Source organism: Loxodonta africana, chromosome 1 (assembly GCF_030014295.1).
Source record: "Loxodonta africana isolate mLoxAfr1 chromosome 1, mLoxAfr1.hap2, whole genome shotgun sequence".
NCBI classification, from domain to species: domain Eukaryota; kingdom Metazoa; phylum Chordata; class Mammalia; order Proboscidea; family Elephantidae; genus Loxodonta; species Loxodonta africana.
In genome coordinates, this window is record NC_087342.1 from 17,582,793 (window position 1) to 17,610,042 (window position 27,250).

A 27,250-nucleotide genomic window follows, 5' to 3' on the forward strand; every position below is an offset into this window, starting at 1 on the left:
CTAAGAAGCCCAGTCCACCAGACACCAAGTCTATCCCTGTCCAAGGAAGACATCTCAGAGCTGAGGGCTTAGCAAGGCCAGCCCCTGACCCATGTTCAGTCCTGACTGAGGAAGAGACAACAGGAAAAAGACCAGCCGCCTTCCAGGTGCCAGGCAACCCCCTTTCTCCCCAGCTCAGAGGTGGTCTCATCCCCTACTCTTATCACACATTGCACTAAGAGAAGCAGGCGCTCACAGCCCAGGCCCGGCGTATGTCTTCTGCCCCCACAGTTCCCAGTGGGCCTGCCAACACAGTACCTGGAGTTCAGACTTTCCCAGGCAGCTCAGGGCAGTAGAAGAAGTGACAGGCAAACGGGAACCAGAAAGCCTCAGTTCAAGCCCTGGCTCTTCCACCAGGGGGGCTGGACCAGAAGGGTAGTTTTCAAATGTTAAGCTGTAACACTTTACTCAGATGGTTCTCCTCGTGAGGGCTGTACAGCCCTCTCAAGGGCACTTCTGGTTGTCAAGGTGTTTGGGGAATGCTGCATAGGAGTGTCTGGGTAGGGCACGGTTAACATGCTAAGCGGCTAACAAAAGGTTGGAGGATCCAGCCTACCCAGAGTGGCCTCAGAAGATAGGCCTAGTGATCTACTTTTGAAAATCAGTCATTGAAAACCCTACAGAGCCCAGTTCTACTCTGACACACATAGGGTTGCCATGGGTCGGAATTGACTTGACAGCAAGTGGAAGCGGCACTTAGGGAGGTGGGCGGGGAACACGAGTACAAGCCATCCTGCAATGCAGGGCAGTTTCACACCGTCCGAAACCCTACCCAACTTAATTCATTCAGGTGAAAAATCTGTTTATACAGTGAAGCTTGTGAGAGCTGGAACTCAACGGGAGTGCCTTGTATTTCTGGGTCTCCCAAGTTTTCCGCCTTTGACACGGGGCAGTCTTCCCGCTCTTCTATCTCTATTAGTAGAAGCTAGTCGAGTTTTCCTTCTCTGACAGGTTTCTACTTTACACAGGATTTGGCTTTTGCAGATTTTACTGTAATCACCCAAGCCCTAATCCCATCTCACATATGAACAAGAAAATATTTTTGCCATTTTAGTATGCACTGAATTTTCCTGGAACTGAACTACTGTGTAAACTTTTTGTTCGAAACTTGGCAAAAGTTGGTCACTATTTAAAAAAAAAGCCACTGGAAGTCAGCCTGCTCTTGTTTCAAAGCTCCCCTCCAGTCAGCACCTGTAGAGGGCACCTTCGTGGGGGATCCACCTGAGGACTTGGCATCTGACTACCACATTGTGTCATCTAGTATAGCCACGGCCCATGACTGACATGTTAGATCACATAAAACAGTATAAGTTACTTCATCTCTCCTTTATATTACTGTGGCGTTAGATTGACTCACATAGTAAATAGGTTATGTCTCTATTAATTTAAGAAAATTGACAATAAAAATAATACCTAACACTTCAACTGAATTTTGACATACCAGGCACAACTCTAAGTGTGTAACTGTATTAACTCATTTATCCTTAACAAAATCATCTGTTAAAAAAAGACAGTCTGGGGTTCAAGAAAGTGGACCACTACCCCTTCCAGAAGAAAAACCCAAAGATGCTCTATGAAAATCACCAGAAGAGGCAGAGCCTCCTAGCAGCCTGGCCAGGCGGAGCCAGCTGGCATTTCCAACACCACTGCCCTGTCCCTGGAGCAGTGATCCCACCCCCTACACAGCTCAGCCTCAAGGCATGGACTCCTACCCCCACAGGGACAGCAGTCTGTAGGTTCCCTCCTGCACTCCCAGGGCTTAGGCTCCTCACTGCTACCCTCCTCTGGGGTAGGAGGCGGCAGCTCCTGAGAGCAGCTCAAAGTCCTGGGTGGTCAGGGCTGCGGAACACCTAGAGGTCCCCCCACTGAAGCTACTCGGACAGCACAGCCTAGTCTGTCCCCTTTCCCTGAAACACTGGCTCACAAACCGCACCTGCTCGGCTGGACACCGCCACCACCCCGCCCCACAGGCGCCTCCACTCCCCACACAGGGCAGCTCTGGGTGGGGGTGTGGGAAGACTATGAAGCACACTGGAATACAGGTGAGGAGAAAGGATTCAGTGCCCTGGGTCCCACAAAGTCCAGGGTGACCCTGGACGAGTCACCTCCCCTTCCCTCCCCCTAGTCTAAATTTGTTTGTGAACCACCAAGCATTGCTGCTGCTTCCCCAGCTCAGTCTACAACCCCGCCTGCGCACGGGCCCAGGACAGCGCGGGGCGTGCACACCTGTGTCTGACACGCGTAGCTCTTGTGGCCGGCATGCGTACCACACGCCTGACCTGGCTCCTGCACATGCTTCTACCACACTTGCCAACAAGCACACAGCAGCCGGAAAGGATAGGCCGCTGGGCCCAGGTCCTCACTGCAGTGTCCCTCAGCCACCCCTGGTTCTGCTCTCCACCCACGGCAAAGCGCTGGTGCTGAGGAGCCGCCCAGCCGCCTGTCAGTCTGTCCCCTGCCCCAGGCCCCCACTCACTGTGTACAGACGTCGCCGAAGTCTGGCCAGGAGAGGGAAGGAGAGCTCGAGGCCGGGGAACCGACGGGCTGCCGGCATCTCCAGGGAGCTGGAGCCCCGAGTGGGTCACTGGGACTCAGCCCGGGAAGTGGGGAACAGGGGCCTCAGCTCCTGAGCTTCAGGATTTGCCCAGAAGAAATTGCCCCAGAGCCCCCAAATCCCACACGGGTGGGAAACAGGGCAGAAGAATGGGGTGGGACCCTTTTCTCTGTGGGAAGCTTGGGTGGGTTTCCACAGCTGGCAGGTCTAGCAGGACGCAGTGTAGCCCTGCTGGTTGCAGCCAGCCCAGCTCGTCTCTGTCCTGTTTCTTGTCTTCTTTCCAGTGCAGTGGTCACAGCTCCAGCCCTGCTCCCTGGCTCCCCCACCCGACTGCCGCCCGCCCTCCCTCCCGCCTCCCTCCCTCCTCCCCAGCTGAGCAGCTTTGACACTGGCTGAAAAAGGACCTTTCTGAATCACTGCCAAGAGGGCGGCGGAACGGGGGGACTCTTCCTCCCTCAGCCACCCGCGCCGGCCTCCCTGCCTCCCCATACACAAGGCCCCCTGTCTCTGGCTTCCAACCCAGCCCCCACAGTTGCAGACAACTCCTGGGATTTGGGGGTGGGGGCTACGTGAATCAAGCAGCGATGCACAAAGAAGGGCTGCGGTCCCCCACTCGGGCTTGTCTGGGACTGCGGCGGGGTGGGGGGGCTAGACACAGACTGAGTCGGGGGCTTGGAGCCCAGACAGTGTTCCCTGAGTTCTGCAGGCAGCCCCTCCTGAGACCCTCCCCCACCCTGTCGCAGCCTTGGCTGGGCGTCTCCTGGCTCAGACCCTAATGTGGCCCTGTTACCCTGGTGCCCGACGGAAATAGGAGTCCGGCAGCCTGCCAGAGTGGGGCAGTCCAGCCAAGAAGGAGGGTGGGGTGGGGGGGTGAGGGATCTCCACCCCCTCCCTTGGGGGTGCCTTGTCTGCTGCCCACAACACCCGGTATACCACCTCCCCAGACCAGCTGGCCAAAATCCAAAACTCCCTCAAAACAAACAAACATGCCCCTGAACTCCTGCTGGGATGCCCCCACCCCAGAGCTGTGTAGGATCCCAGGCTGGAGGATATCTCTTTTGTATCACCCACATACCCAGTCAACAGTCCGAGCCTAAGGGGACTAGAGACACTCCATCAAGCCCTGGAGGGCCCCCCACGTTCCTAGAGCTGACAAATGATCTCTCTGCCTCTCCTCAAAGGGCACCAGCTGCTCTTACACCCCCCTTGCTGCGGCCCCCAGACACACCTGACAGCTGCAGGAAGTCCTCTCAGCTCCCCAGCCCCCCTGGCCCCCACCATGCCTGGGGAGCCCCTGTTTCTTGCACACTGGTCTCTTGTCCCTGTCCAGCTGGCCACCAGCTCAGGAGGCCCCAGCTGGCTGGCAGAGTAGGCAGCTGGGGCGAGAGCGGTCTGGGGAGTCAGCATCCCGAGCTCTCTTTCCAGAGCCTCTCTCAGTGCTTGACCTCCCTGGTGCTGACTGAAGGGACAGCCATTTCCTGTCCTGACCTGGGGTGGAGATAACCTCCCCAGAAGTCTCCCTGTCATCCACCACCCAAAGCTGTGGAGCTGGCTAGGTGCGGCCTCCCCTCGGTGTACCTTAATCATCAGTCTGGGGGCTGGGGTAGAAGTTAATGGGCAAGTCAAGGTCAGGCCAAGGTCACGCTAGAGCTGACTTTGTCCCGAACCCTGTCAGGCCATGCCTACAGCACCTGCAACCTACCCCCTAATCAGGCACCACCTGAAGAAGGCCCAGGGACCAGGCTTCAGGACAACTTAACCAGGATTACTGCATTGCAAGTTGGGGGCTGCCAGGTCAGAATGGCTGGATTCGGAAGTCTAGCAGCCTCCAGAAAGAAATGTGTCCCAAATCTACCAGAACCCCACACCTGGCCCTTCCTTTGGATGTTCCATAGAGACCAGCCCTAGCCACCTGCTCGAAATCCAATCATGGAAAGCGGTGGGGAGGAAAGCCTGGGGGGTGGGGGTTGTGGCACTAAGAGCGCAGGCCCAACTCCTGGATCCTTCTCCTCCCAGCTCAGGAGCAGTCCCACCTTGCTGCCTCATCTCTCCCGTTCCCCAGTCAGCCACTGCCCTCTGCTGGCCAAGAGAGAAAGTGCTCGATCTCCAGGGGGAGGGGAAGCAGCACCATAAATACCATAATCATCTATTTTCCAAGGCAAACAGGGACATTTGGTTTGATATTCATATTTGAAAAGACCAATAGAAGGTAACGTCCAGGGCACAAGGACTCAGGGCTCACAAAAAACTCCAGATTAAATACTGACAATGTCTCCTAGGCTCCAGAGGAAAACGAGGCAGCTTATCTGGGTCCCAAGGGACTCAGGGACACTAAGGCAGATGTCAGCATCAGCTCCCGACCACTGCCTCCACCCCCCGCCCCAACACACACATACACCACTCTTCCCAGCCTCCCAGGATCTGTCCCTGGGCCCAGGAGCATCAGGACACCTAACTCCTGAGAGGCTGATAGAGTAGAGCTGGGCCTTGCGCTCCGGCAGATGATGGGGACGGGAGCCAGGGTACCTGGCTATCCCCCAGCATTCCCCCATTACCTGCTGGCCCTCCTCACCCCCAACCAGCCGCTGGTAAGCAGATCCTTCCCCCATGGAGCCCAGCCGCCAGTGTGGACCTGGGAGGGGAGCAGAGCTCGGCTCAGCCCCCGCCCCTTTAGCGGCACCGGCAGCGTCACTGCCCTGCGTCCTGACGGGCCGGATCTCAGCATCCTCTCCAGCAAGAGCGCAGGGGCTGCTAAAGCGCCTCGGCCATCGTCTCCTCCAGCCCCTCCTCACCTCCCACCACCCGCCGACCTCAGCCGGCTGATCGGTCTCTCCTGCGGCCATCCCCGCTCCGTTCCCAGCCTCCATTCCAAAGCGCTGCAGGTCTCTCCGGGCGTGGCTCCCCACTTCCACCCCACCCCGCCCGTGCTAGCCGCAGGCTGACCCCCCGGGAGTCAGGTGCTAGGGGCTCCCCCTTCACTGACAATGGTGCCACAGCCCCCTCAGCTGCCTCCAGGACCCCAGCGCTCCAGAGCCGCCAACCAGGTCCTCAGGGATTCAAACCCCCATCCCCGATATTCCAAGATAAGGGATCCACCCAAGAAGCGCACAGAAATCTCCATCTGACTTGGCCTAAGATCCCTCCTTAAAGACACTTCTAGCCCCTAAGTCTACCCCTCCACCTGCCCCCTGCTTCCATTTAGTCCCCAAAACTACGCCCACCTGCCGGGCTCCCAACTGCAGCCCCGCACTCGGCTCCTGCGCCTCCTGCCAAGGGAGCCTGCCTTCCCGCCCCAGCCCACTCCTCGCCTCGCCGGGAAAGCCACGCCTCCCTACACCGCACCGGGAGGGAGGGGAGGGAGACAGGACCCAGCGCCTCATCTCAGGGTGGCCTTGACACCTCCCTGACTACCCTCTCCGCCCCCACCCACCCCCACCCCCACCTAGCACGGGCTGTGCCCTGGGAGTTCGCGCAGGGTCAGGGTACCACGGCTGCCCTCTGGCCTCAGAGGAGTGACTCCCTGTTGGAGGAGCTGCCCCAACACATGCCCACGCAGGGCTGGCTGGGCTGGCCTCACCTCCACGCGCTCCCCCCACTGCACTAGGGAGACGCTATGGCCATCGGAGGAATACCCACTGCAGGGAGGCTCCTCTTCTTCCTCCAGCCCCGGGGCTCAAGGTGTCACACTCCCAGGCATTCTACGCACACTCTCTCATTTCCCTGGCATCTGAGGCATCCGCTGACTCCTTAGCTTCAGGTATTGAGGGCTGAGTTCAGGTGCTCTCACTGAATTGGGGCAAGGAAAACCCTGCTACCCCTAATCAGCCTCCAGGTTGGGGAAAGAGACCCCATGAGGGGACTGGGGAAGTTCCCAAAAGGCTCGCCATCCTCACAAAGCCTCTTCCCTACGTGTTGTGGGGGGTGTGGGGGGGGGTGGGGGGGTAAATGACCCTGCCGGGCAGGGGGTCCAGGATGCCTGGTTCTAACCTAGGCAGAAGCTCCTCTGCATCTTACCACAGCTAATAGTTTTGGGAGCAGCTGCTAGAACCCAAAGTCAGGAGGCTGTGAGACAGCAAAGCTGCAAAAGCCTGGTCCATCTCCTATTCCCCTAGTTGGATGAAGGGTCTGATCCATTCTCCTCCCTGCCTCCTCCTCCCCCATAAGCCTCTTGCCTCCCAGTATTATCCCGCCATGAGACATCCACAGAGCCCAAACTACCTCCGATCTGCCCCACACGGACACCATCTGTCTAGAGCTTGCACCTTTCTCTCTCCACACCACTCAGCTAGAGCAGATGGAGGCCGGCTGGGAAACAGCCGACCTCACTGCCCACTGCCCTCCGCTCTGCCTCTCCTATAGCATCAGTGAGGTGACAAATCCACACTGAGGAGCAGACAGGACATGCAATTTCCCGCCAAGGGGATTTTTCCAAACAACTTACCGTATTCTCAGAAATATTTGCCAACCTCACCTCCAAGCTTGCCCTTTCCCAGCTCTACCTTCCCCTTCTCCAAGCCCTGGAGGAAAAACAACATACTGGGAGGAGGAAGGGCTTACAGCTTATCAGAGGATTATCTTGCCTCCACATGCCAGGGCCCCTCTGTGCACAGGACCCACGCTTCTGGACCCAGACCAGGTAGTTCCCCCTGGGACCAACCACATCACAGAGGGAACTGCAGACTGCACAGGGCCACCCTGCACTGCCAGGTCAGCCTGGGTCTGTCATCACATGTGGTAAGGAGGCTGGCCAGGGGCCAGGAAGAGAAGGGGGTGATTCAGTCTCACACCAAGCTGTTCACACCCTTTCTAGCTCCAGGACATGAGAGGTCCCCTCCCTCCCAGGCAAGCAGGGCAGCGAGGTCCTGAGGGCAGCAAAGCTGAGGCAATGTCTGCTCGCAGTGCTGGGCCCACAGACCCCAAGTCAGGCCCTGAAGCCTCTTCTCACTTCTCCCTAGCTGCTGGTATTTCCTAAGACTCCTGAAGGCCTTCCTTCTCTTCTCAGGAGCTGCTCTGCTCCCTGAAGGTGACCTGTTCTCCTCCCAGGGCTCCAGTTGCCACTATGAGCTGACTGCTCCATGGCCATTCCTGCTGTTCTGCGGCTCTACGCCCACATTTCCAAACACTTACAGGCAGCTCCACAGATACCCCAAACTTGGCATGCCTAGACTGAGTTCGTCACCACCCCCTTGAAACTTGCTAACCTGTATTTCTGTATCCTGGCTGAAAACATCACAGGCTAACCAGCCACCCAGGCCAGAAACCTCACCCCTGGTCCCTCAAAGGTGACTCCTCCCCTTCCTCTACCTCCCCAACCCAGGCAGACCACAAAATCATGTTGCTCCTACCTCATAATCCTTCCTCCCATCAATACCCTCGGCTTTAGGAGTCAGACCGACCTGGAATGAAAGCTGGCTCCATCACTTTCTAGTTGGAAACCTTTGGGCAAATGACTCAACATCTAAGCCTCAGGTTCCGCATCTGTAAAATGGGGATAAACAGTACCTCCTTCATAGGGCTGTTGTGAAAAATCAATGAGAGAATGAAAGATATACTTAGCACCTGGTACACAGACGCCTACTGTTATTACTGTTATCTGAACATGGACCTTAAGTCTTACATACTTATAAACCTTATATCCTCCGTACTTCTGTTAACACACAGGGTCCTTCAGGATCCACTCCCTGCCGATTTTCCTACCTCTGTCTCTTACCATAAGGAGCCGTGGTGGTGCAGTAGTTAAGCATTTGGCTGCTAACTGAAAGGTCAGAGGTTTGAACCCATCTGCTGCTCCATGGGAGAAAGATGGACAGTCTTCTTCTGTAAAGATTTACAGCCTTGAAATCTTATGGGGCAGTTCTACTCTGTCCTACAGGGTGCTATGAGTCAGAATCGACTCAATGGCAATGGGTTTTTGGATCTCTTACCATTCCCTGCAAATGTCTCTATGTTCCAACCAAGTCAAATACTTGTCCCTCCCTAGGCAGACACTAAGGAGCCCTGCTGACATAAACGGTTAAGGGCTTGGCTGCAAATTGAAAGGTTGGTGGCTAGAACCCACTCAGAGGCTCTGTGGGAGACAAATGTAGCAACCTGCTTCCATAAAGTTTAGTCAAGAAAACCCCATGGGGCAATTCTACTCTGTCACATAGGGTCATCATGAGTTGAAATCAACTGACATCACCTAACAACACCAGACACACCCTGTTCTTTAATTTTAATGTCTCTGAGCTATTCTCTGTGGCACTCCTCCTCATCTGTCTATACAGTGAGCTCCTTCCTATACACTCCTCAAGACCCAAATCAAATGTCATTTCTTCTGTAAATACCCCATTTCCTACTCCCAAGTTGTTCTTTTGTGCCAGGCTTTCATGTTGTTTTGTTAAAGTAATGATTGTTGTTGTTGTTAGGTGCCATCCTGTCGGTTCCGACTCATACTAACCCTATGTACAACAGAATGAAACACTGCCCAGTCCTGTGCCACCCTCAAAACACTTTTTATGCTTGAGCCCACTGTTGCAGCCACTGTGTCAATCCATTTTGTTGAGGGTCTTCCTCTTTTTCACAGACCCTCTACTTTACCATGCATGATGTCCTTCTCCAGGGACTGTGTCCTCCTGATGACACGCCCAAAGTATGTGAGACGTACGTAGCCTTGCCATCCTTGCTTCTAAGGAGCATTCTGGGTGTACTTCTTCCAAACACATTGGTCATTCTTTTGGCAGTCCATGATATATTGAATATTCTTCACCAACACAATTCAAAGGCGTCAATTCTTCTTTGGTCTTCCTCATTCATCGTCCAGCTTTCATGTGCATATGAGGCGACTGAAAACACCATGGCTTGGGTCAGGGCCACCTTAGTCTTCAGGTGACATCTTTGCTTTTTTTTTTTAAATTTTTATTGTGCTTTAAGTGGAAGTTTACAAATCAAGTCAGTCTCTCACATAAAAACTTATATACACTTTGCTACATACTCCCAATTACTCTTCCCCTAACACATCTACTCTGTCCTATACGGTCGCTGTTGAGTCGGAATCGACTCAACGGCACTGGGTTTCACTGAATTTTTATACATCTTTGCTTTTTAACACTTTAAAGAGGCCTTTTGCAGCAGATGTGACCAATGCAAGGCGCCATTTGATTTCCTGACTATTGCTTTCATGAGTGTTTATTGTGGATCCAAGTAAAGTGAAATCCTTGACATCTTCAATCTTTTCTCCATTTATCATGATATTTCTTACCAGTCCAGTTGTGAGGATTTTTGTTTTCTTTATATTGAGGTGTAATCCATACTGAAGGCTGTGGTCTTTGATCTTCATCAGTAAGTGCTTCAAGTCCTCTTCATTTTCAGCAAGCAAGGTTGTGTCATCTGCATAACGCAGGCTGTTAATGAGTCTTTCTCCAATACCGAAGCTGCGTTCTTCTTCATACGGTCCAGCTTCTCGGATTATTTGCTCACCATACAGACTGAATAGGTATGGTGAAAGGCTACAACCTTTTTTTACTTTGTACCACCCAGTACCCCCTTCTTCCGTTCAAATGACTGCCTCTTGATCTATGTAAAGGTTCCTCATTAGCACAATTAAGTGTTCTGGAATTCCCATTCTTTGCAACGTTATCCATAATTTGTTATGATCCACATAGTCGAATGCCTTTGCATAGTCAATAAAACACAGGTAAACATCCTTCAGGTATTCTCTGCTTTCAGCCAGGATTCATCAGACATCAGCAATGATATCCCTGGTTCCACATCCTCTTCTGAATTCGGCTTGAATTTCTGGCAGTTCCCCGTCAATGTACTACTGCATCTGCTTTTGAATGATCTTCAGCACAATTTTATTTGAGTGTAATATTAATGAGTTTTTTAATACTAATGATATTGTTCGATAATTTCCGCATTGGGAAAGTAATGATTAGAGTAGTATAAATATCTAACAGTACAAGTGGAAAATTGCCAAAAGAATTAAAAAAATTTTTTTTAATTATCCATCATGCTGTGATCCTTTAACACTTTGTATCAACTCATAATTCTACTAAAAGAGCCGTCTGCACACACCTCTGTTGTGGTTTGTACATTGTATAGTCACCATTTGTTTACATCTACCACCTTGAAGGCAAGGAACCTGGTCACGAAGGTTTGCTGAAGAGGATTTTGTGCCTCTGTGACAGACACTAGAGAAGGGGAGGCTGCTGCCACCTTACTCCCCAGGGGAAACAAGCCTGTTGCCCTCCCCAGTCCCAGCCCTGCCCCTCCCCATCATTTCTAATCTAGAAAAGCCAGTACCTTCATGGGAATAGGGACTGTCAATCTCATTACAGCCATTCCTGCCCCAGACCCACTAAGCTTCTTTGCTCCCATAAAGCCCTACCAGACCCAGAGACAACTCAGCCAGCCCGTTACGCAGACGGGAAGCCATGAATCAGCCTTCTCCAGGAAGGCTGCCTTCCCATCAGGCTCTGTGGAGGCAGAGTGGGGGTACAGGTTGTCCAGGGGTTGAAACGTGTGGATTTGTCTGGCACCCCAGACTTGCTGAGGGGAGGCACGAGAGCCGCGACACGGTGGTAAGGTGAGTGCAGAAGCCGGGTAAACCACTAGATGACAGACTGCTCACCCACAGGGCCCCTTCCTACGACTAGCCTTCTTCAACCCCCAACTGAGAAGGAAGAAGTAACTTGAGAGCAAAGGCAAGATCTTGCTAAATACCACAACACAGCCCCGCAGGGACTCACTCCTCCCCATCTGCACCAGGTTGTCTTGACAGTATCGTGAAGTTGATCCACGCTCCATCAGCTAAAGCCCTGAGTGCCAACCCTGTCACCCTGAGACAGGACACAGAGCCCTAGCATTCCTGCAGCATCCCTCTCCTACACGCAAACACCACTCGTGTGTGATATATCCCTGCAGCTGTCTGGGTCTCAGTGCGCAGGCACACCACACACGCCTGGGTGCCAGGGCTGTGATGCCTGGTACTGCATCCTCATGGCACCAAGGCCCTGACGGACTCCCGGGAAGGAAGGCTGACTGTAGCCCAGCTCTCAGTAGTCACCCACTCCCCGAGCTCTTCCAGGGCTGGGCAGAGGCACCCAGCTGGTCACCCTGCCTGCCAGCTCAGGCTTCACCCCACCCCTTAGCAACAGCCCAGGGCTGAAGGGGCCTATTGTTGGGCCTGGAGGTGGGGCAGGGGAGGAAGAGTGGTGGGGAGAAGCCAGAGCTCTGAATGCAGAGCACTGGCTCCGCACAAGGGGCTGCTCATCTCCTGCAGACCTGCACCCACACCCGAACCCCGGGAGCTGGGGACACTCATTCCAGGGCAGGCTGAAGGGCCCAAGAGAGGAAGAGCCCGAATCTGGGAGAGAAATGTCAGGGACTTCAAGGTGTACACCTTAATCCCACTGTATCCTGCCCAGCCGTTTTAGAGAAAGAAACCGAAACCCTGAAAGGGGAACGGGCGTGTCTAGTTGGGACCAGGCACTTAAGCAGCTGTCACAGAGAATGTGTCCCCAGCAGCTGGGGAAGACCAACAGTTCAGGTGATGGTTATGCTCTTCTGGCCTAGAGAGGGCAGCCCTATCAAGGTCAGGGACTGCTGAAGGTCAGGGACCCAGAGAGGAGAGAAGACCTCACCTCATTAGGAGACCCAGCACACTGGGACAGGCAGGCAGGAGGAATCCGGCATTCTCCCGCTGGTCCAGGGCTCCCAGGAGGTACTGCTGCTGAAGGGAGGGACCAGGCCAACCCTCTTGTCCCACCCCCTCTCTTCAGTCACTCGCCACAGCCCTACTATGTGCTCACCAGGTGTTAGGGAGTCTGGGGAATATGAAGGAGCAGAAGCCACAGTGTGCTCCTCAAGGAGACACTATCTATAGGATCTTTACTGAAAGCTTTATCTTCACTGGCTGATTTAAAAAAAATCCCTTTACTATCGTAGATTATTCCCCATTTTACAGATGAGAAAACTGGGGCGCCCAGAAAGTAAGAGGTGAAAGCATGATTCGGTCCCTCTATGACCGTACACTAAATTGATTGGCTCAAGGATATGGGCCTATGGTGGGCAGGGCTGGAGTCTTACCCTATCCATTCCAGGCTCGCTAAATGTATCCTGGATATTGAACGAATTCCTGGATTCTGTGAGGAAGTTTAAAGCGGGGATGGAGGCTCCAGGCAAAGATGGTAGATTGCACACATGCATATAATTTTACCCCTTCCCGAAACCCCACCAAAGCTACAAGAAAAAAGACAATCTTTTTTGAATGGCATAAATCCCCAAGATGGGGAGACCGGTAGAGGAGACAACCACAACAAAACTTTGAAAGCTGGAAGGCACATGTGCCAGTAATGGCTGACAGTGGACCTGAAGAAGTCACAAATCCCAAGTTGAGAAGCACTTGATTCACCCCACAGAATCCTCCAAAGGCTGAGGAACTGGCAGCCACAGAAACTTCTGGAAGAAGAGGTGACAGAAGGGAAAATCTAAAATATGGAGGATTATTTAAAAGCCATTTAAGAAGCAATAGCACCCGTAGACTCCCTCCCCTGCAACACCAAACCACCAGGTGACCCCCGCCCCCATGCCTGGAGCCAGGGGTTTCTCTCCCTAGAGAGGGTAAGCTGCAGCTCTCTAGCCAGGGGTACAACAGGCTTGGCTGAGGACGGGACGCCATATCCAACAGGGAAAGCGTGCACAGTAGACGGTGAGACCTCAGTTCCCTTCTCTACCTGCTGCACAGAGTCAGGCCTCCACCACCTGGCAGGTGGTGGCAGGGGAGGTGTCTTTTCTGGGGACTCTGACCATGCCAAAAAAGATGTAAGAATACTGACATTAGGGGTTCCCAACAAATGGCCCATCCATGTCACCACACAGAGAAGCACACAGTCGACAAGGCCAACCAACATTGTAATCTCCCACCCGCAATCACGAGCAGACACAATAATTACCAGACACAAAAGGAAAGCCTCTAACATAGAAGAGAACGTGCAAGACACCCAGAAAAAGCAACCCAGAGGAAGAGACTGCAAGAGAAGAAAGCTTCAGGCAGAAAATTCTCATTAATATCCTCAGAGAGACAAGATGTTGTATCCACAAAATAAAAACAGGATATTAACACACACACACACGGGGAACAAAAAAAAATTACAAACAGAAAATTCAACAGACCCACCCCCATCTCACCCAGCGTAGAGCCTGGCCCATAGCAGGTGCTCATAAATGTTTGTTGAATGAATGAATGAGATACAGAATCAGTGCTTCTCAGACTTTTTACAAGAGTAAGCCAACAAAGGGGAAGACAAGGGACAGGAACAAGACACCCAACAGATGAGGGCAGTGAAGGAAATCCCCAGCAAGCTGAAGGGAGAGCCTAGGAGGACAGCTACACCTCAGGGATACAGAGTAACCAGTCCATGCTGGCGCAGGGCAGGAGACTCCTTGAGAGAGGCTTCTTCAGAAGGATGAATGCGATAGAATACCCAACAGAAACGACATCTTGAGAAATTTATACAGCTACTAGTGAGCTTGACTAATTAATTAGAAGGGACACAGAAAACTAAGCAAACAAAAAATGCAACTCCAGGGAGAACAAAGAGTTCTGCAGGAAAAGTCCAGGCAGTTCACGACACTTTAAGAGTGTCCGTGTAAACGTGGGCCACAGACTAAAGAAAAAATAAGATACATGTATAATCGAAGTGGAGTTCCTGGGGGGGTGCAACCAGTTAACACATGTGGCTGCTAGCGGAAAGGCTGAAGGTTTAAGTCCATGTAAACATGGGCCTAAAGAAAGAAAAAGATACATGTACAGTGGAAGTGGAGTTCCTGGGGGGTGCAACCAGGTAACACAGGTGGCTGCTAGCGGAAACACTGAAGGCTTAAGTCCACCCACAGGTACCTCGGAAGAGAGGCCTGGTGATCTATTCCCCCAAAAATCAGTCATTGAAACCCCTTTGGTGCACGGTTCCACCATGCCACTCACAGGGTCACCATGAGTCGCAACTATTTTTGTTTGTTAACAGTGAAGTGTGGAAAGGTGGGAAGGGTAAAAACGGAAGAATGAAAATCAAATCCTCACCTATGGCCAAGTTTGAATAACAGGGACCAGGTTTACCCTCCTGCCTGAAACAGGAAAAAGATGGACAGAATATATGAAACGGTTCTTCAAGATACCAGTCATTAGGCAGGCAACACAGGAAGTCAGTCCTATGATTGACTAGGCCAGTTGGAACTAAGCCGAGTTGCAGCAGTGGAGCTGAGAGTCCAGGGAGACCCAGGTGGCTAGAGTTCCCAGAACCAAGTGTCAGAGACAAGGGTGTCCCTCAGTCTGCAAATGGTCCCCCTCGAATACGCAGCTAAGTACCATCACCACAAGCACATCAGAAAACTACCCAAGGCGGGGTGGGGGAAAAACCACTCAAAAAGGTCAGAAGTAATAGTGTCCTGCGCTCACATAGGGCTGGGAGAAGTGTGCCCGCCAGGCTGGAAAAACTAAGCACTGGGTAGAATACGCAGAAAGGTTCTGTCTCTGCAGTGGGGTCTAATTAGCCCTAGGTTGAGCAGCACTTCGACCTCACTTAAAAAAATCTTAAAAACAACATCCAAAAAAGGATGAAACTCTAAAGAAGATATTCAGGCAGCTAACAGATACATGAGAAAATGCTCTCGATCATTAGCCATTAGAGAAATGCAGATTAAAACTACGATGAGATTCCATCTCACTCCAACAAGGCTGGCATTAATCCAAAAAATACAAAATAATAAATGTTGGACAGGCTGTGGAGAGATTGGAACTCTTATACACTGCTGGTGGGAATGTAAAATGGTACAACCACTTTCGAAATCTATCTGGCGTTTTCTTAAAAAGTTAGAACGACCACACAACCCAGAAATCCCACTCCTCAGAATATATCCTAGAGAAATAAGAGCCTTTACACGAACAGATATATGCACACCCATGTTTATTGCAGCACTGTTTACAATAGCAAAGAGCTGGAAGCAACCAAGGTGTCCATCAACAGATGAATGAATAAATTATGGTATATTCACACAATGGAATACGAGGCATCAATAAAGAACAGTGATGAATCTGTGAAACATTTTATAACATGGAAGAACCTGGAAGGCATTATGCTGAGTGAAATTAGTCAGAGGCAAAAGGACAAATATTGTATAAGACCACTATTATAAGATCTTGAGAAACAGTTTAAAATGAGAACAACACATTCTTTTGTGGTTACGAGAGGGGGGAGGGAAGGAGGGAGGGTGAGAGAGGGTTTTTTTTTTGTAATAATTTTTATTGAGCTTTAAGTGAACGTTTACAAATCAAGTCAGTCTGTCACATATAAGCTTATATATACCTTACTCCATACTCCTACTTACTTTCCCCCTAATGAGTCAGCCCTTCCAGTCTCTCCTTTCATGACGATTTTGCCAGTTTCTAACCCTCTCTACCCTCCCATCTCCCCTCCAGACAGGAGATGCCAACACAGTCTCAAGTGTCCACCTGATACAAGTAGCTCACTCTTCATCCGCATCTCTCTCCTACCCATTGTCCAGTCCCTTCCATGTCTGATGAGTTGTCTTTGGGAATGGTTCCTGTCCTGGGTCAACAGAAGGTCTGGGGACCATGACCACCGGGATTCCTCTAGTCTCAGTCAGACGGTTGGGAGAGGGTTATTTACTGATTAGATAGTTGATAAAGAACTACCTTAGGTGAAGGGAAGGACAACACTCAATACAGGGAAGGTCAGCTCAACTAGACTGGACCAAAAGCAAAGATGTTTCCTGGATAAACTGAATGCTTTGAAGGTCAGCAGAGCCAAGGGCGGGGGTTTGGAGACTATGGCTTCAGGGGACATCTAAGTCAACTGGCAAAATAAATTCTATTAAGTAATCACTCTGCATCCCACTTTGAAGTGTGGCGTCTGGGGTCTTAAATACTAACAAATGGCCATCTAAGGTGCATCAATTGGTCTCAACCCACCTGGATCAAAGGTGAATGAAGAACACCAAGGTCACAAGATAATTATGAGTCCAAGAGACAGAAAGGGCCACATGAACCAGAGACTTACAACATCCTGAAACCAGAAGAACTAAATGGTGCCCGGCCACAACCGATGACTGCCCTGACAGGGAGCACAACAGAGAACCCCTGAGGGAGCAGAAGAGCAGTGGGATGCAGACCCCAAATTCTCATAAAAAGACCAGACTTAATGGTCTGACTGAGACTAGAAGAATCCCGGAGGTCATGGTCCCCAAATCTTCTGTTGGCCCAGGATAGGAACCATTCCTGAAGACAACTCATCAGACATGGAAGGGACTGGACAATGGGTTGGAGAGAGATGCTGATGAGGAGTGAGGTACTTGTATCAGGTGGACACTTTAGACTATGTTGGCATCTCCTGTCTGGAGGATAGATGGGAGGATAGAGAGGGTTAGAAACTGGCAAAATGGTCACGAAAGGAGAGACTGGAAGGAGGGAGTGGGCTGACTCATTAGTGGGAGAGTAAATGGGAGTATGTAGTAAGGTGTATATAAGTTTATATGTGAGAGACTGACTTGATTTGTAAACTTTCACTTAAAGCACAATAAAAATTATTTGAAAAAAAAAAGGATGAAACTTTCTCCAAGTTGCTTAACTGTGTCCCAGGACAAAGTGCAAAAATATTCGTAAGAATACAAAAATATCCAGCAATCGACAAGGTAAAATGCATATTGTCTGGCATCCAATAAAAATTACCAGGCATGCAAAGAAGCAGGAAACCATTGCCGATAATGAGAAGATACATAAAAATCAACCCAGAACTGACACAGATGTTAGAACTAGCAGACAAAGACACTGGAACAGTTTTTGCATCTGTATTCCGTTTAGAGAGAAACCAAACCTGTTGCCGTTGAGTCAATTCCAACTCATAGCGACTCTATGTGACAGAGTAGAACTGCCCCACAGGGTTTCCAGGGAGCAGCTGGTGGATATGAACTGCCAACCTTTTGGTTGGCAGCCATAGCATGCCGTAGCTCTTAACCACTGCACTACTGGGGCTCCTTAGAGACAAACAAGATATATTTTTTAAAAGACTCCAATCAAACTTCTAAAATAAGAACTACAGTGCCTAAGATGAAAAAAACACAATGGATGGAATTAAAATCAGACTAGGTACCACGGAAGAAAAACTTGAAGACACAGCAATAGAAACTATCCAAAATGGAACACAGAAAAAAGAGAATTAAAAAATAAATAAACAAAGCATCTGTGAGCTGTGGGATAACTTCAAGCAGCCTAATGTTTATATAATTGGAGTCTTACCGGGGAGAGGAGGGAAGGGGAAGGAAGGAAAGGCAAGGGAGCAGAGAAGAGACGGAGAGAAGAGATTTGGGGACAAAAAAAAATTTAAGAAATAATGGCTGAAATTTTTCCAAATTTGATGAAAACTATAAACCCACAGATCCAAGAAACTCAACGACCCCAAGCACAAGAAACAAAGAAAACTACACAAAGGCACATCATAATCAAAGTACTCCAAATTAGTGATACAGAGAAAATCTTTAGAACCAGCCAGAGGTGGGAAAAAGACATGTGATGTACAGAGAAACAAAGATGACAGATTTCTTGTGGAAACAAGGGATCTGAGAAGAGGGCACATTGTTATTAAAGTACTGAGAGGAAAAAACTGGCAACCTAAAATTCTATTCCACCAAAATATCTTTCAAAAAAAAAAAAGGCAAAATAGACTTTTTAGACATACAAAAGCAGAAAGAATTCTTCACCAGCAGACCCACACTCCAAGAAGTTTAAGGAGGTCCTTCAGAAAGAAGAAAAATACTACCATATATACAAATTTATGCAAAGGAAAAAAATTTAAGAACACTGAAAATGTTAACTACATGGGTAAATATATAAATATTTTTTCTCATTTTTTAAATCACTTTAAAAGATAATTGTTTAAACAAAAGTAATACCAATGTACTATAGAGTTTATAACATATGTAGAAGTATATCTTTTTACAATATAGCATAAAATAAAGGTAAGGGAAAAATGGAAGTCACTATTTTCAGGTTCTTATACTAATATCAGGAGCCCTGGTGGTGCAATGATTAAGAGCTATCTGCTAATCAAATGGTCTGTAGTTCGAATCCACCAGCCATTCTTTGGAAGCCCTACGGGGCAGTTCTACTCTGTCCTATAGGGTTGCTATGAGTCGGAATCAACTCGATAGCAGTGGGTTTGGCTTTGGTTATACTAATATCAGAGAGCCCTGGTAGCTCAGTAGTTAAGTACTTGGCTGCTAACAGGAAGGTCGGCAGTTCTAAACCACCAACCACTCCACAGGAGAAAGATGTGGCAGTCTGCTTCTGTAAAGATTTACAGCCTTAGAAAGCCCATGGGGCAGCTCTACTCTGTCCTATAGGGTCATTATGAGTTGGAATTGACTCAAGCGCAATGGGTTTGTTTTTTGGGGGGGATACTAATGTCCCTTGAAGGTAGAACATAATAAATTAAAGATGTTAGAACATAATAAATTAAAGATGTACACTGTGAATCCCATAAACGTTATACGAAAACTATCTTCACAATATAAATGTAAAAATTCTTAACAAAGTTTTAACATGTAGAATCTAAAAATACATAAAAATGATAATACATCAAGACCAAAGCAGAGATGCAGGGCCAAGATGATGGAGTAGTCAGATGCTTCCGCTGGTCCCTCTTACAACAAAGACCTAAAAAAACAGGTGAATCAATTACATATATGACAAGCTAGGAGCCCTGAACATGAAACACAAAGTCAAGAAATCAGACAGAGCAGCAGGGGGTGGGAGGGATGGCTCAGCAGCAGCGAGGGGTTGCTGGACCTAACTCGGTGGAACCAGCACCCCACAGGCCCAATCCCCTGGCGCAAGCACAGCGGGGCTGGTGGTGGCATTCAGGACATGGTTTCCTCAGTGAGAGCAAGCGGTACAGAGTCTACTCACACCTCTGAATCGGTGAAGAATGGCACTCTCCGCAAGAGATAAGTACTTGCATCTAATTTACCAGGCGGACCAAAAAGCACTCCTTGCAAAAGAACTCTCTCCCATTTATCTGGTGCCTCTTCCCTCTGCTCCAGCTCCCAAGCCGGCTTCAGTGGTGCTCGCTTTCCCTGGGCCTGAGATAGGTCCTGGTACGTGCCCTAAGCCATTCTCCTGGCCTTGGAGAAGGAACAAATTAACAAATGGGAGAAAAAATAATCTACCAGCTCCCCTAAGCTGGGAACTCAGGGCAGAAAGTGGCTCCTTTACCTGGGCACAAGCGGTCCATAGACTCTGAATGCCTTTCACCCATGCATGGACCTGTGTGGGCCCATTTCAGCAGCCGAGCCCCTCACTGGCACAGTGCAACAGTGTATGTGCCTGACATCTGACTTCAACTGTTTTAGCTGTGTGGTGGAGAGGAGGGTTTTTGACATTTGACACTGCTCTACCTCTTAAGCAGGGTCCTCACTACCCACATCAGGGGTCTGAGGACTGGTGGCTCCACCCATGCCACCTAGCCACTTGTGACAGGGGTCCAAGGATAAGTGGTGCCTCCCAGTCCTTACAGCAAAAAGCACTGGGTGCCCACGGTCCAGCTGCAGAGCCCACCCACCTGTGCGCTCTAGGGAACAGGGAGGCACTTTTCTCACAGATACTCAGGGAACGGTTATTAGCCCCCTGCCTTGCTCAGAGCGTGATCCCCTGCTGCAGCCAGATACCTGAGCCTATACCAATCACCCCTGCTTGTCTAAGACTGTAGGTGAGAGCCTGCACCACACACTAGGTGATCGACTACCTGGACACCTGAGCTGAGTCCATACAAGAAAGGGGATGGACTCCTGGACTCTTATACCTGGTAACAGCTCTAGCCATCTGATGACAGGAAGTTAGAGCTTCAAAGGTACCAATAATCAAACCAGATCACTCGAACAGTCTATCTGAGCATATCAAAACAAAACAATGCATGAAGCTAGGACACAGTAAGCAAACATAAAACAAATTAAAACAATAACTTGTAGATGGCTTGGAGACAACAATCAATATCCAATCACATAAAGAAGCAGATAATGATCACTTCAACAAACTCCCAAGACAAAGAATCAAGGGATCTTCTGGAGGAAGAGATATTCCTGGAATTCCCAGAGGTAGAATACAAAAGATTAATATACAGAACTCTTCAAGAGATCAGGAAGGAGATCAAACAAAAACGCAGAACAAGCCAATGAACACACAGATAAAGCAGCAGAGGAAATTAGGACGGTTATTCAAGAGAGTAATCACAAATTTAACAGTAGGCAAGAATCCACAGAAACAGCAAACAGAAATTCAGAACATTAACAGTAAAATTTCAGAATAAGACAACTCAACAGAAAGTCAGAGGAGCAGAATTGAGGAAATGGAAGTCAGAATTAGTGAGATTGAAGACCAGAGTAGAGTTTGTCCCAGAAATGCAAGGTTGGTTTAAGATCTGAAAAATCAATCAGTGTAATTCACAGAAAAAGCATTTATTAAAAATCCAACATCCATTGCTGATTAAAACTCTCAGCAAAGTAAAAACAGAAGGGAACCTCTTCAATCTGATAAAGAGCATATATAAAAAACCTACAGCGAGCATCGCACTTAGTGGCAAAAGACTGAATGCTTCCCCTGAAGATCAGGAACAGGCCATCTGTTCTTCAGTTCAACATTTATACCAGAGGGTCTGGCCAATGCAAACAGGCAAGAAGAAGAAGTCACAAGCATAAAAATCAGAAAGGAAGCAGTAAAACTGTCATTATTACCAGATGACATGGTATGTAGAAAATCCTACAGAAGCTACAAAAAAGCTACCAGAACTAATGTCAGTTCAGCAAGGGCACAAGATTAAAGATCAATATACAAAAATCAATTGTATTTCTATATATTAGCAACAAGCAACTGGAAATATTTTAAAAACTATAACATAAAAAACCCACAAAGATATTTATAACAGCATCAAACATATGTAATAATTAAGAATGTATCTGACAAAAGATGTGAAAGACCTGTACACTGAAAACTACAAAATACTGCAGAGACAAATTAAAGAAAACCTAAATAAGTATACCTTGTTAATCAGTCAAAAGACTCAATATTGTTAAGATGCCAACTCTCAGTAACAACAAAAAAATGAATTACAAAAAAAAAAAAAAGATGTCATTTTTCCCCACATTGATTTATATATTCAGGAACAAGTGGATATCCATATGCAAAAAAATAAACTTTGATTCATACCTTGCACCATATACAAAAATCAATGCAAAATGGATCACAGCCCTAAATGTAAAACCCACAACTATGAAACTTCAAGAAAAAACACAGGAGAAAACCATTGTCGCTTTGGGTTAAGCGAATATTTCTTACACACAACACCAATAACACAATACATAAAAAGAATAAACTGCACTTCATTAAAATTTAAAACTTCTGTCGCTATGAGTCGGAACTGACACAATGGCAACAGGTTTGGTTTTTTTTGTTTGTTTGCTCCTCAAAAGATAGCAGAATGAAAAAGCAAGTCACAGACTGGAATATCTGCAAATCATGTATCTGATAAAAATGCTTGTATGCAGAATAAAGAACTCTCAAAACTCAATATAAAAAAAAAAAAAACACCCCTCCCCAAAAGAAAGGGTAAATATTTGAATAGACACTTCACCAAAAACACACAGATGTAAAGAAGCACATGAAAAGATGCGCAACTTCAGTCACCAGGGAAACGCACAATGATATACCAGTACAGAAACAGACCTATTACAGTGTCTAAAATTAAAGACAGACCATATCAAGTGTTGACAAGGATGTGGAGGAACTAGAACGAACTCTCATACACTGCTGGTGGGTATGTAAAATGACACAACCACTTTGGAAAACAGTCTGTTTCTTAAACGTTAAACGAACACCTACCCGATGATTCAGCCGTTCCAGTCCTAAGGATTACCCAAGAGAAACCAAAGCATTACGTTCACACACAGAGTTACACCATCGTTCACAGCAGCTTTATTTACAGTAACCCAAAACAGGAAACGACCCAAAAATCTATTAACAAGTGACTGGACAAACAAATTCTGACATATGGATAAAATGGACTACTACTCAGTAACAAAAAGAAATGAATTGTTGATATATCAATGACATGGAGAAATCTCAAAATGAGTATACTGAGTGAAAGCAGTCAGACAAAAAAAGAGTACATAGGACTCCATTTACATATAATTCTAGGAAGTGCAAACCAACGTACAGTTACAGAAAGCAGTCTATCTGTTCCCTGGGGGGTGGGGGATGGCTGAGGAGGGGCAGATGGAGGATAACCAAGGGGCACAAGGAAATATTTGGGGGTTTGGGAATGATAGATATGCCCATTATCTTGACTGTGATAATGGTTCTGCAGATAAATCCATACATTAAAACTTACTGAATCGTGTATTTTAAGTATGTTCCATTTACCGTGTCAATTATACCTCAATAAAGCTATTATTAAAAAAAAAAAATCAACTTCCAGGGTAAGCACAGGGATAATTGTAGGTTTAGGGGTCAGAGGTCTGGGAGCACTGACCCCTCCTCCCCAACATCTGCCAGCCAGCGCTGCTGGGGAGGTGGGCACCAGGCTGTGGAAAAGGGTCTGACCTCAATGCACTCAGGACACTCTAGGAAAAGCCCTGGCCCATCACACTGCAGGTCCTTACCAGGAGAAAGAGCCTTCCCTAGCTCTGAGCCTAGGCCCAGAGAATGAAATAAAAGGAGCTACCGAGCCAGCTACCATAAGGTGGGCAGTTCAAATCTACCAGGCACTCCTAGGAAACCCTATGGGGCAGTATCCCTCTGCCCTAAAGGGTCGCTATGAGTCAGAATGGAATCGACAGTGGGTTTGGTTTTTTCTTGGTTTTCAGCTAGCACCTGCCGTGCTGCAGGCACAGTGCCAAGGGCTCCGTATGCGTTAATCCTTCCAACAGCCCTGTGAGACAGGTAGGAGTGTTCGCTCCATTTCACAGACAAGAAAACTGAGGCCCAAAAAACATTATCTTGCCAGAGAGGTTACACAGCTAAGAAGTGGTAAACCCAGACCTAAACCCGAATCTGTCAGATGCCAAGCCCTCAGAAAAGCTGACCTGGAACAAGTGGGTGAAGGAGTATGCTTGTGTCTGCATGGTTAGAACAGACAAGCCGCTGCACTCTATCCACCTTGGAAGACTCAGGGCCCAGGCCACGAACACAGCAGCTGAACTTCCTGTGTACCAGTGCCTGGGGTGGCACCGTGTCAGGCGTGGGGCAGCGCAAACAGACAGGTTTGCATGAGGAGCAGGCTAACCGGCTCATCCGGCACAGTCCCAGCAGCTACCTACTAAGGATGCCACCACGCCAGTTGGCCTGCCCCCACAAGGGAGCAGTGTCCCCACCCAGACTGATGTGGGGCAGGCATCCAGGGGCCACCTGACTCAGAGCCATATGTGCGGCTGGGGCAGAGATGGGTCCCAGGCAGGGGCCTGAAGCAGGGAGTAACTCTGCCAACACACCCTCACCCTTGCCTCACTCTAGGGAGGCAAGAACCCAGATAGTGCCAGGGAGCTGTGAGCAGCCAGGAGGCTGAGGACCATAAGGTGGCCCACCAAGCCTTCCTGGGCCAGAAATGAGGAGTGGGCCAGGCGTCTAGGCCATAAAGAAATCAACAGGAAGTCAAATCTAGTCCCCCACCAAGCCCACCTCTAGGCTAGACTGGGAGCTGGCCCTGGGTGGTACAGAACCTGTAATGTCATCACTGCCCACCTGACCACCTCCACAGGGCGGGGCACAGGCCAGGGCTCCGCCACAGCAGAAGTCCAGAGTCCCAAGCACAGGTTTCAGGTTGGGGTCCGAGCTGCTTCACAGGCAGCTCTCCACCTTCTGCCCACTATTCATCCTTGGCTCAGGGCCCTCGGCATAAATCAGCTGTGACAAGAAGGTGTGGCAAGGAGCATGTCAGGCTCGTGCCCAAGCCACTTGCTGCCACAGTCACATCTCAGCTCACGTGGCCAACAGGGTACTTGATAAGGTCTCTGAGCAAGTCCTGTGAATTCACGCTGTTTCCTTTTCTGGAAAATGTTTTGAAGGTTTGAGGCAGCCTGTGCCGGTTGCACCATTCCAGGTATGGGATGGAGGCACCCGTATCCCCTATCTGCAGGGGCAGACAAGTGAAGGGCGACCACCTTCCCTGTAACTCCAGCCATGGGTTGCCCGTCTCTTCCCTCTGCCCATGCCTGGCAGCCACCCAGGCAGTCTCGCCTCCAGTCTAGACGCTACGGAGATACCCCATCACTGCAGTTGGCACACACAGCACCGTTGGGGGGCGGGGGGAGGTCCTGTCTCGCTGTTAAAGACTGCACTGTCTCCTCCCTCCCCAGGCTGAAAAACGGAAGAGAACTAGGGCAGTTAGGAGACCACTTGTAACCATAGCCCTCTGCTTCAAAATAACTCACACCAACTCCAGCTGAGACCACAACTGGGCTTCCTTACCTGCCGCCTTCCCTGCAGACACGGCTTTGACGATGCGCAGGCGGAGGTGGCAGAAGAGGATCCTGCAGGCCAGAGCCTGCCGTCGGGCAGTGGTTTCCAACTCACCCCGGTTCACAGCGCTCTTCCGCTCCCCCAACCCCTACATCCCGCGCTTCCCCCGCCCTGGAGTTACCACCTCCTCCTCCGCCTGCGCCTCGGGGTCCTGTGCCCCGCGGGGGGCCTCGCTCTTTCCTGGGACCCCTTCCCCTCCAGGTGTGTTTCCTGGACAGCCCGAACTACCTGTCCTTCCTGCACCCCGGGCAGCCAGTTCGCTTCCTGCACCCCCAGACGCCCCTCCCCTTCAGGCCCCCGGGGCCCGACGGGCCGGGCTCTCCCTACCAGCTCGAGTCTCTCCCGGCGCGCTGGGGCCGCTCCGAGGACCACCGCCTCCCGGCTGAGGTACTGGCTGCTGTCCCAGTAGCGCTCCCCCTGCTCCCCGGAACTTTCCAGCTCCTCCCCGCGCTCCCAGGAGCCGTCCCCGAGCTCGGGCAGCTGCTCCAGCCGCTGCAGCAGCCTGCGTGGGCTCCCCTCCCCCCGCTCCTGCACCCCGGCGCGGGCCTCCCCGCGCTCCTGCACTGCGGGGCTGCCTCCCCCCTTCTCCTGGTGCTGCTTGCCGGGCCCCAGCCCCTCCTCCTGCGCCACAGGCTGGCCCGCCGAGCCCGTCCACGGCGGCGGGCGCCTCCAGTCCGCTCGCGCCGGCGGCCCCCACACCACCCCCAGGCTGGGCTCGTGGCCGCGGCCGCCGCGCTCCTGCACCCCGAGGCCCACGCCGCCCTCCTCCTGCACGGCCGGACCCACCCCGCCCTGCTCCTCCACGCCGAGCTTCAGCCCGCGGAGCTGCTGCGGGCCCCAGCTAAGAACCCCGACCCGCTGCGGCTGCTGCTCGGGCAGCGGGGCACCGAGCCCGCCGCGCTCCTCCTGCCCGGCCCAGCGCACTCGCTTGCCCCCCAGAGGCCGCGCGGACCCGCCCCTCCAGATGGTGCTGCCCTCCGCGCCCACTCACGCCGCCCCCTCCCGGCTCCTGCCTCCCGGCGCCCCGGGGTAGGGGGCCTGCCCGGTCCCGGCCCCTCCGGCCCCGCCTCCCGCCCTCGCCGCCGGGCGCCGCGCCCCGCGCCGGCCCCCGCAGGTGCTGCGCCGCGCGCCCCGGCCAGCCCGGGTTCCTGGAGCCCGCGTGCGCCTGCGCCGCCCCAGGGGGGCGGGGTCCGCCCGGGCCGGCCCGCCCTCTTAAAGGGGCCGCTCCAGCTTGCTCCCCCTCCCCATCCCGCCGCCTCCCGGTTCTCTTTCTCGCCTAGCACCCCGCCGCCCCTCCGGCCCTGCCAGCGCCATCCTGTGGCGCCAAAAGGGAGGAGGGATGGAACCAAAGATAGGGAGGTCAGACGAGACCGTTTGGTCCAAGGGACCCAATGAAGGCTCACTGGGATGAGAGTCTTCTAAGTGACAACTCTGCTGGTGGTGACTTACCGAGTCACTTGCTCCTGGCCTCGGTTCCTTCGCCTCTAAAATGAGGAGGTTGGATGGAAGGTTTCTAAGGTCATATCCAGTGTTTTACTGCGGACTGGGACTCTAGTCCTAATCTCGCTGCATCAGCCCCAGAGGCCCAGGACTGGGCCACCCGCCCGTCCCCGGGGCCAAGGGGGGAGGGGAGCTTGGGTAAGGGAGAGCTGGTCTCCTGGTCTCAAGCCTGCAACACTTCGCACTGGGGACATAGGCAGAGACAGCCCCAGACAACGGGGCTTCTTCCCTCCTGCACTGCTCCCTGGTGAGAGCTCCCGCCCATTTTTCAGAAGGGGAAACTGAAACAAGCCCTCCCCTCTCCCCGCCCCCAGGAGAGAACTCAGAGCTCCGACTCCCAGTGGCAGTGCAGCCTGAAGACCCCATCCTAGCCCAGCTGGAGGCAGCCCTGGGCAGTGGGGCTTAGAATACAGAAGCTCAGAGCCAAAGGACCTTGTTAGTGACTACCTCATCTGTAAAATGGGTATAATAACCAAACAATTCCAGACAGAACTGTCCTGAGGATCAGACAGTAGGGAACCACATACAGATGGGCCTTTCTGCGCTCCCACTGCCCAGCGCCAGGTCCAAGGGCCATGGCCACAGGGCAGTAGTAACAA

At 50.8% G+C, this 27,250-nt stretch overlaps 1 protein-coding gene across 13 annotated transcripts in view; it reads right to left on the bottom strand.

Moving 5' to 3' along the window:
* TNK2 (tyrosine kinase non receptor 2) overlaps positions 1–25,228 on the bottom strand; it is a 49,273-nt gene extending 24,045 nt beyond the window's left edge. For 4 of the 13 annotated variants that reach the window (XM_064295234.1, XM_064295149.1, XM_064295112.1 and 1 more), the window contains exon 1: positions 2,516–2,907. In XM_064295234.1, coding sequence (XP_064151304.1) covers positions 2,516–2,593 — 78 coding nt within the window. In that variant the 5' untranslated portion in view covers positions 2,594–2,907. Of the gene's footprint in view, positions 1–297; positions 2,492–2,515; positions 2,908–5,148; positions 5,218–7,938; positions 8,072–24,374; positions 24,990–25,100 lie in introns of those variants that run through there. The other 9 variants (XM_064295732.1, XM_064295684.1, XM_064295430.1 and 6 more) reach the window with 8 other exon arrangements.
* Positions 25,229–27,250: the final 2,022 nt, after the last annotated feature.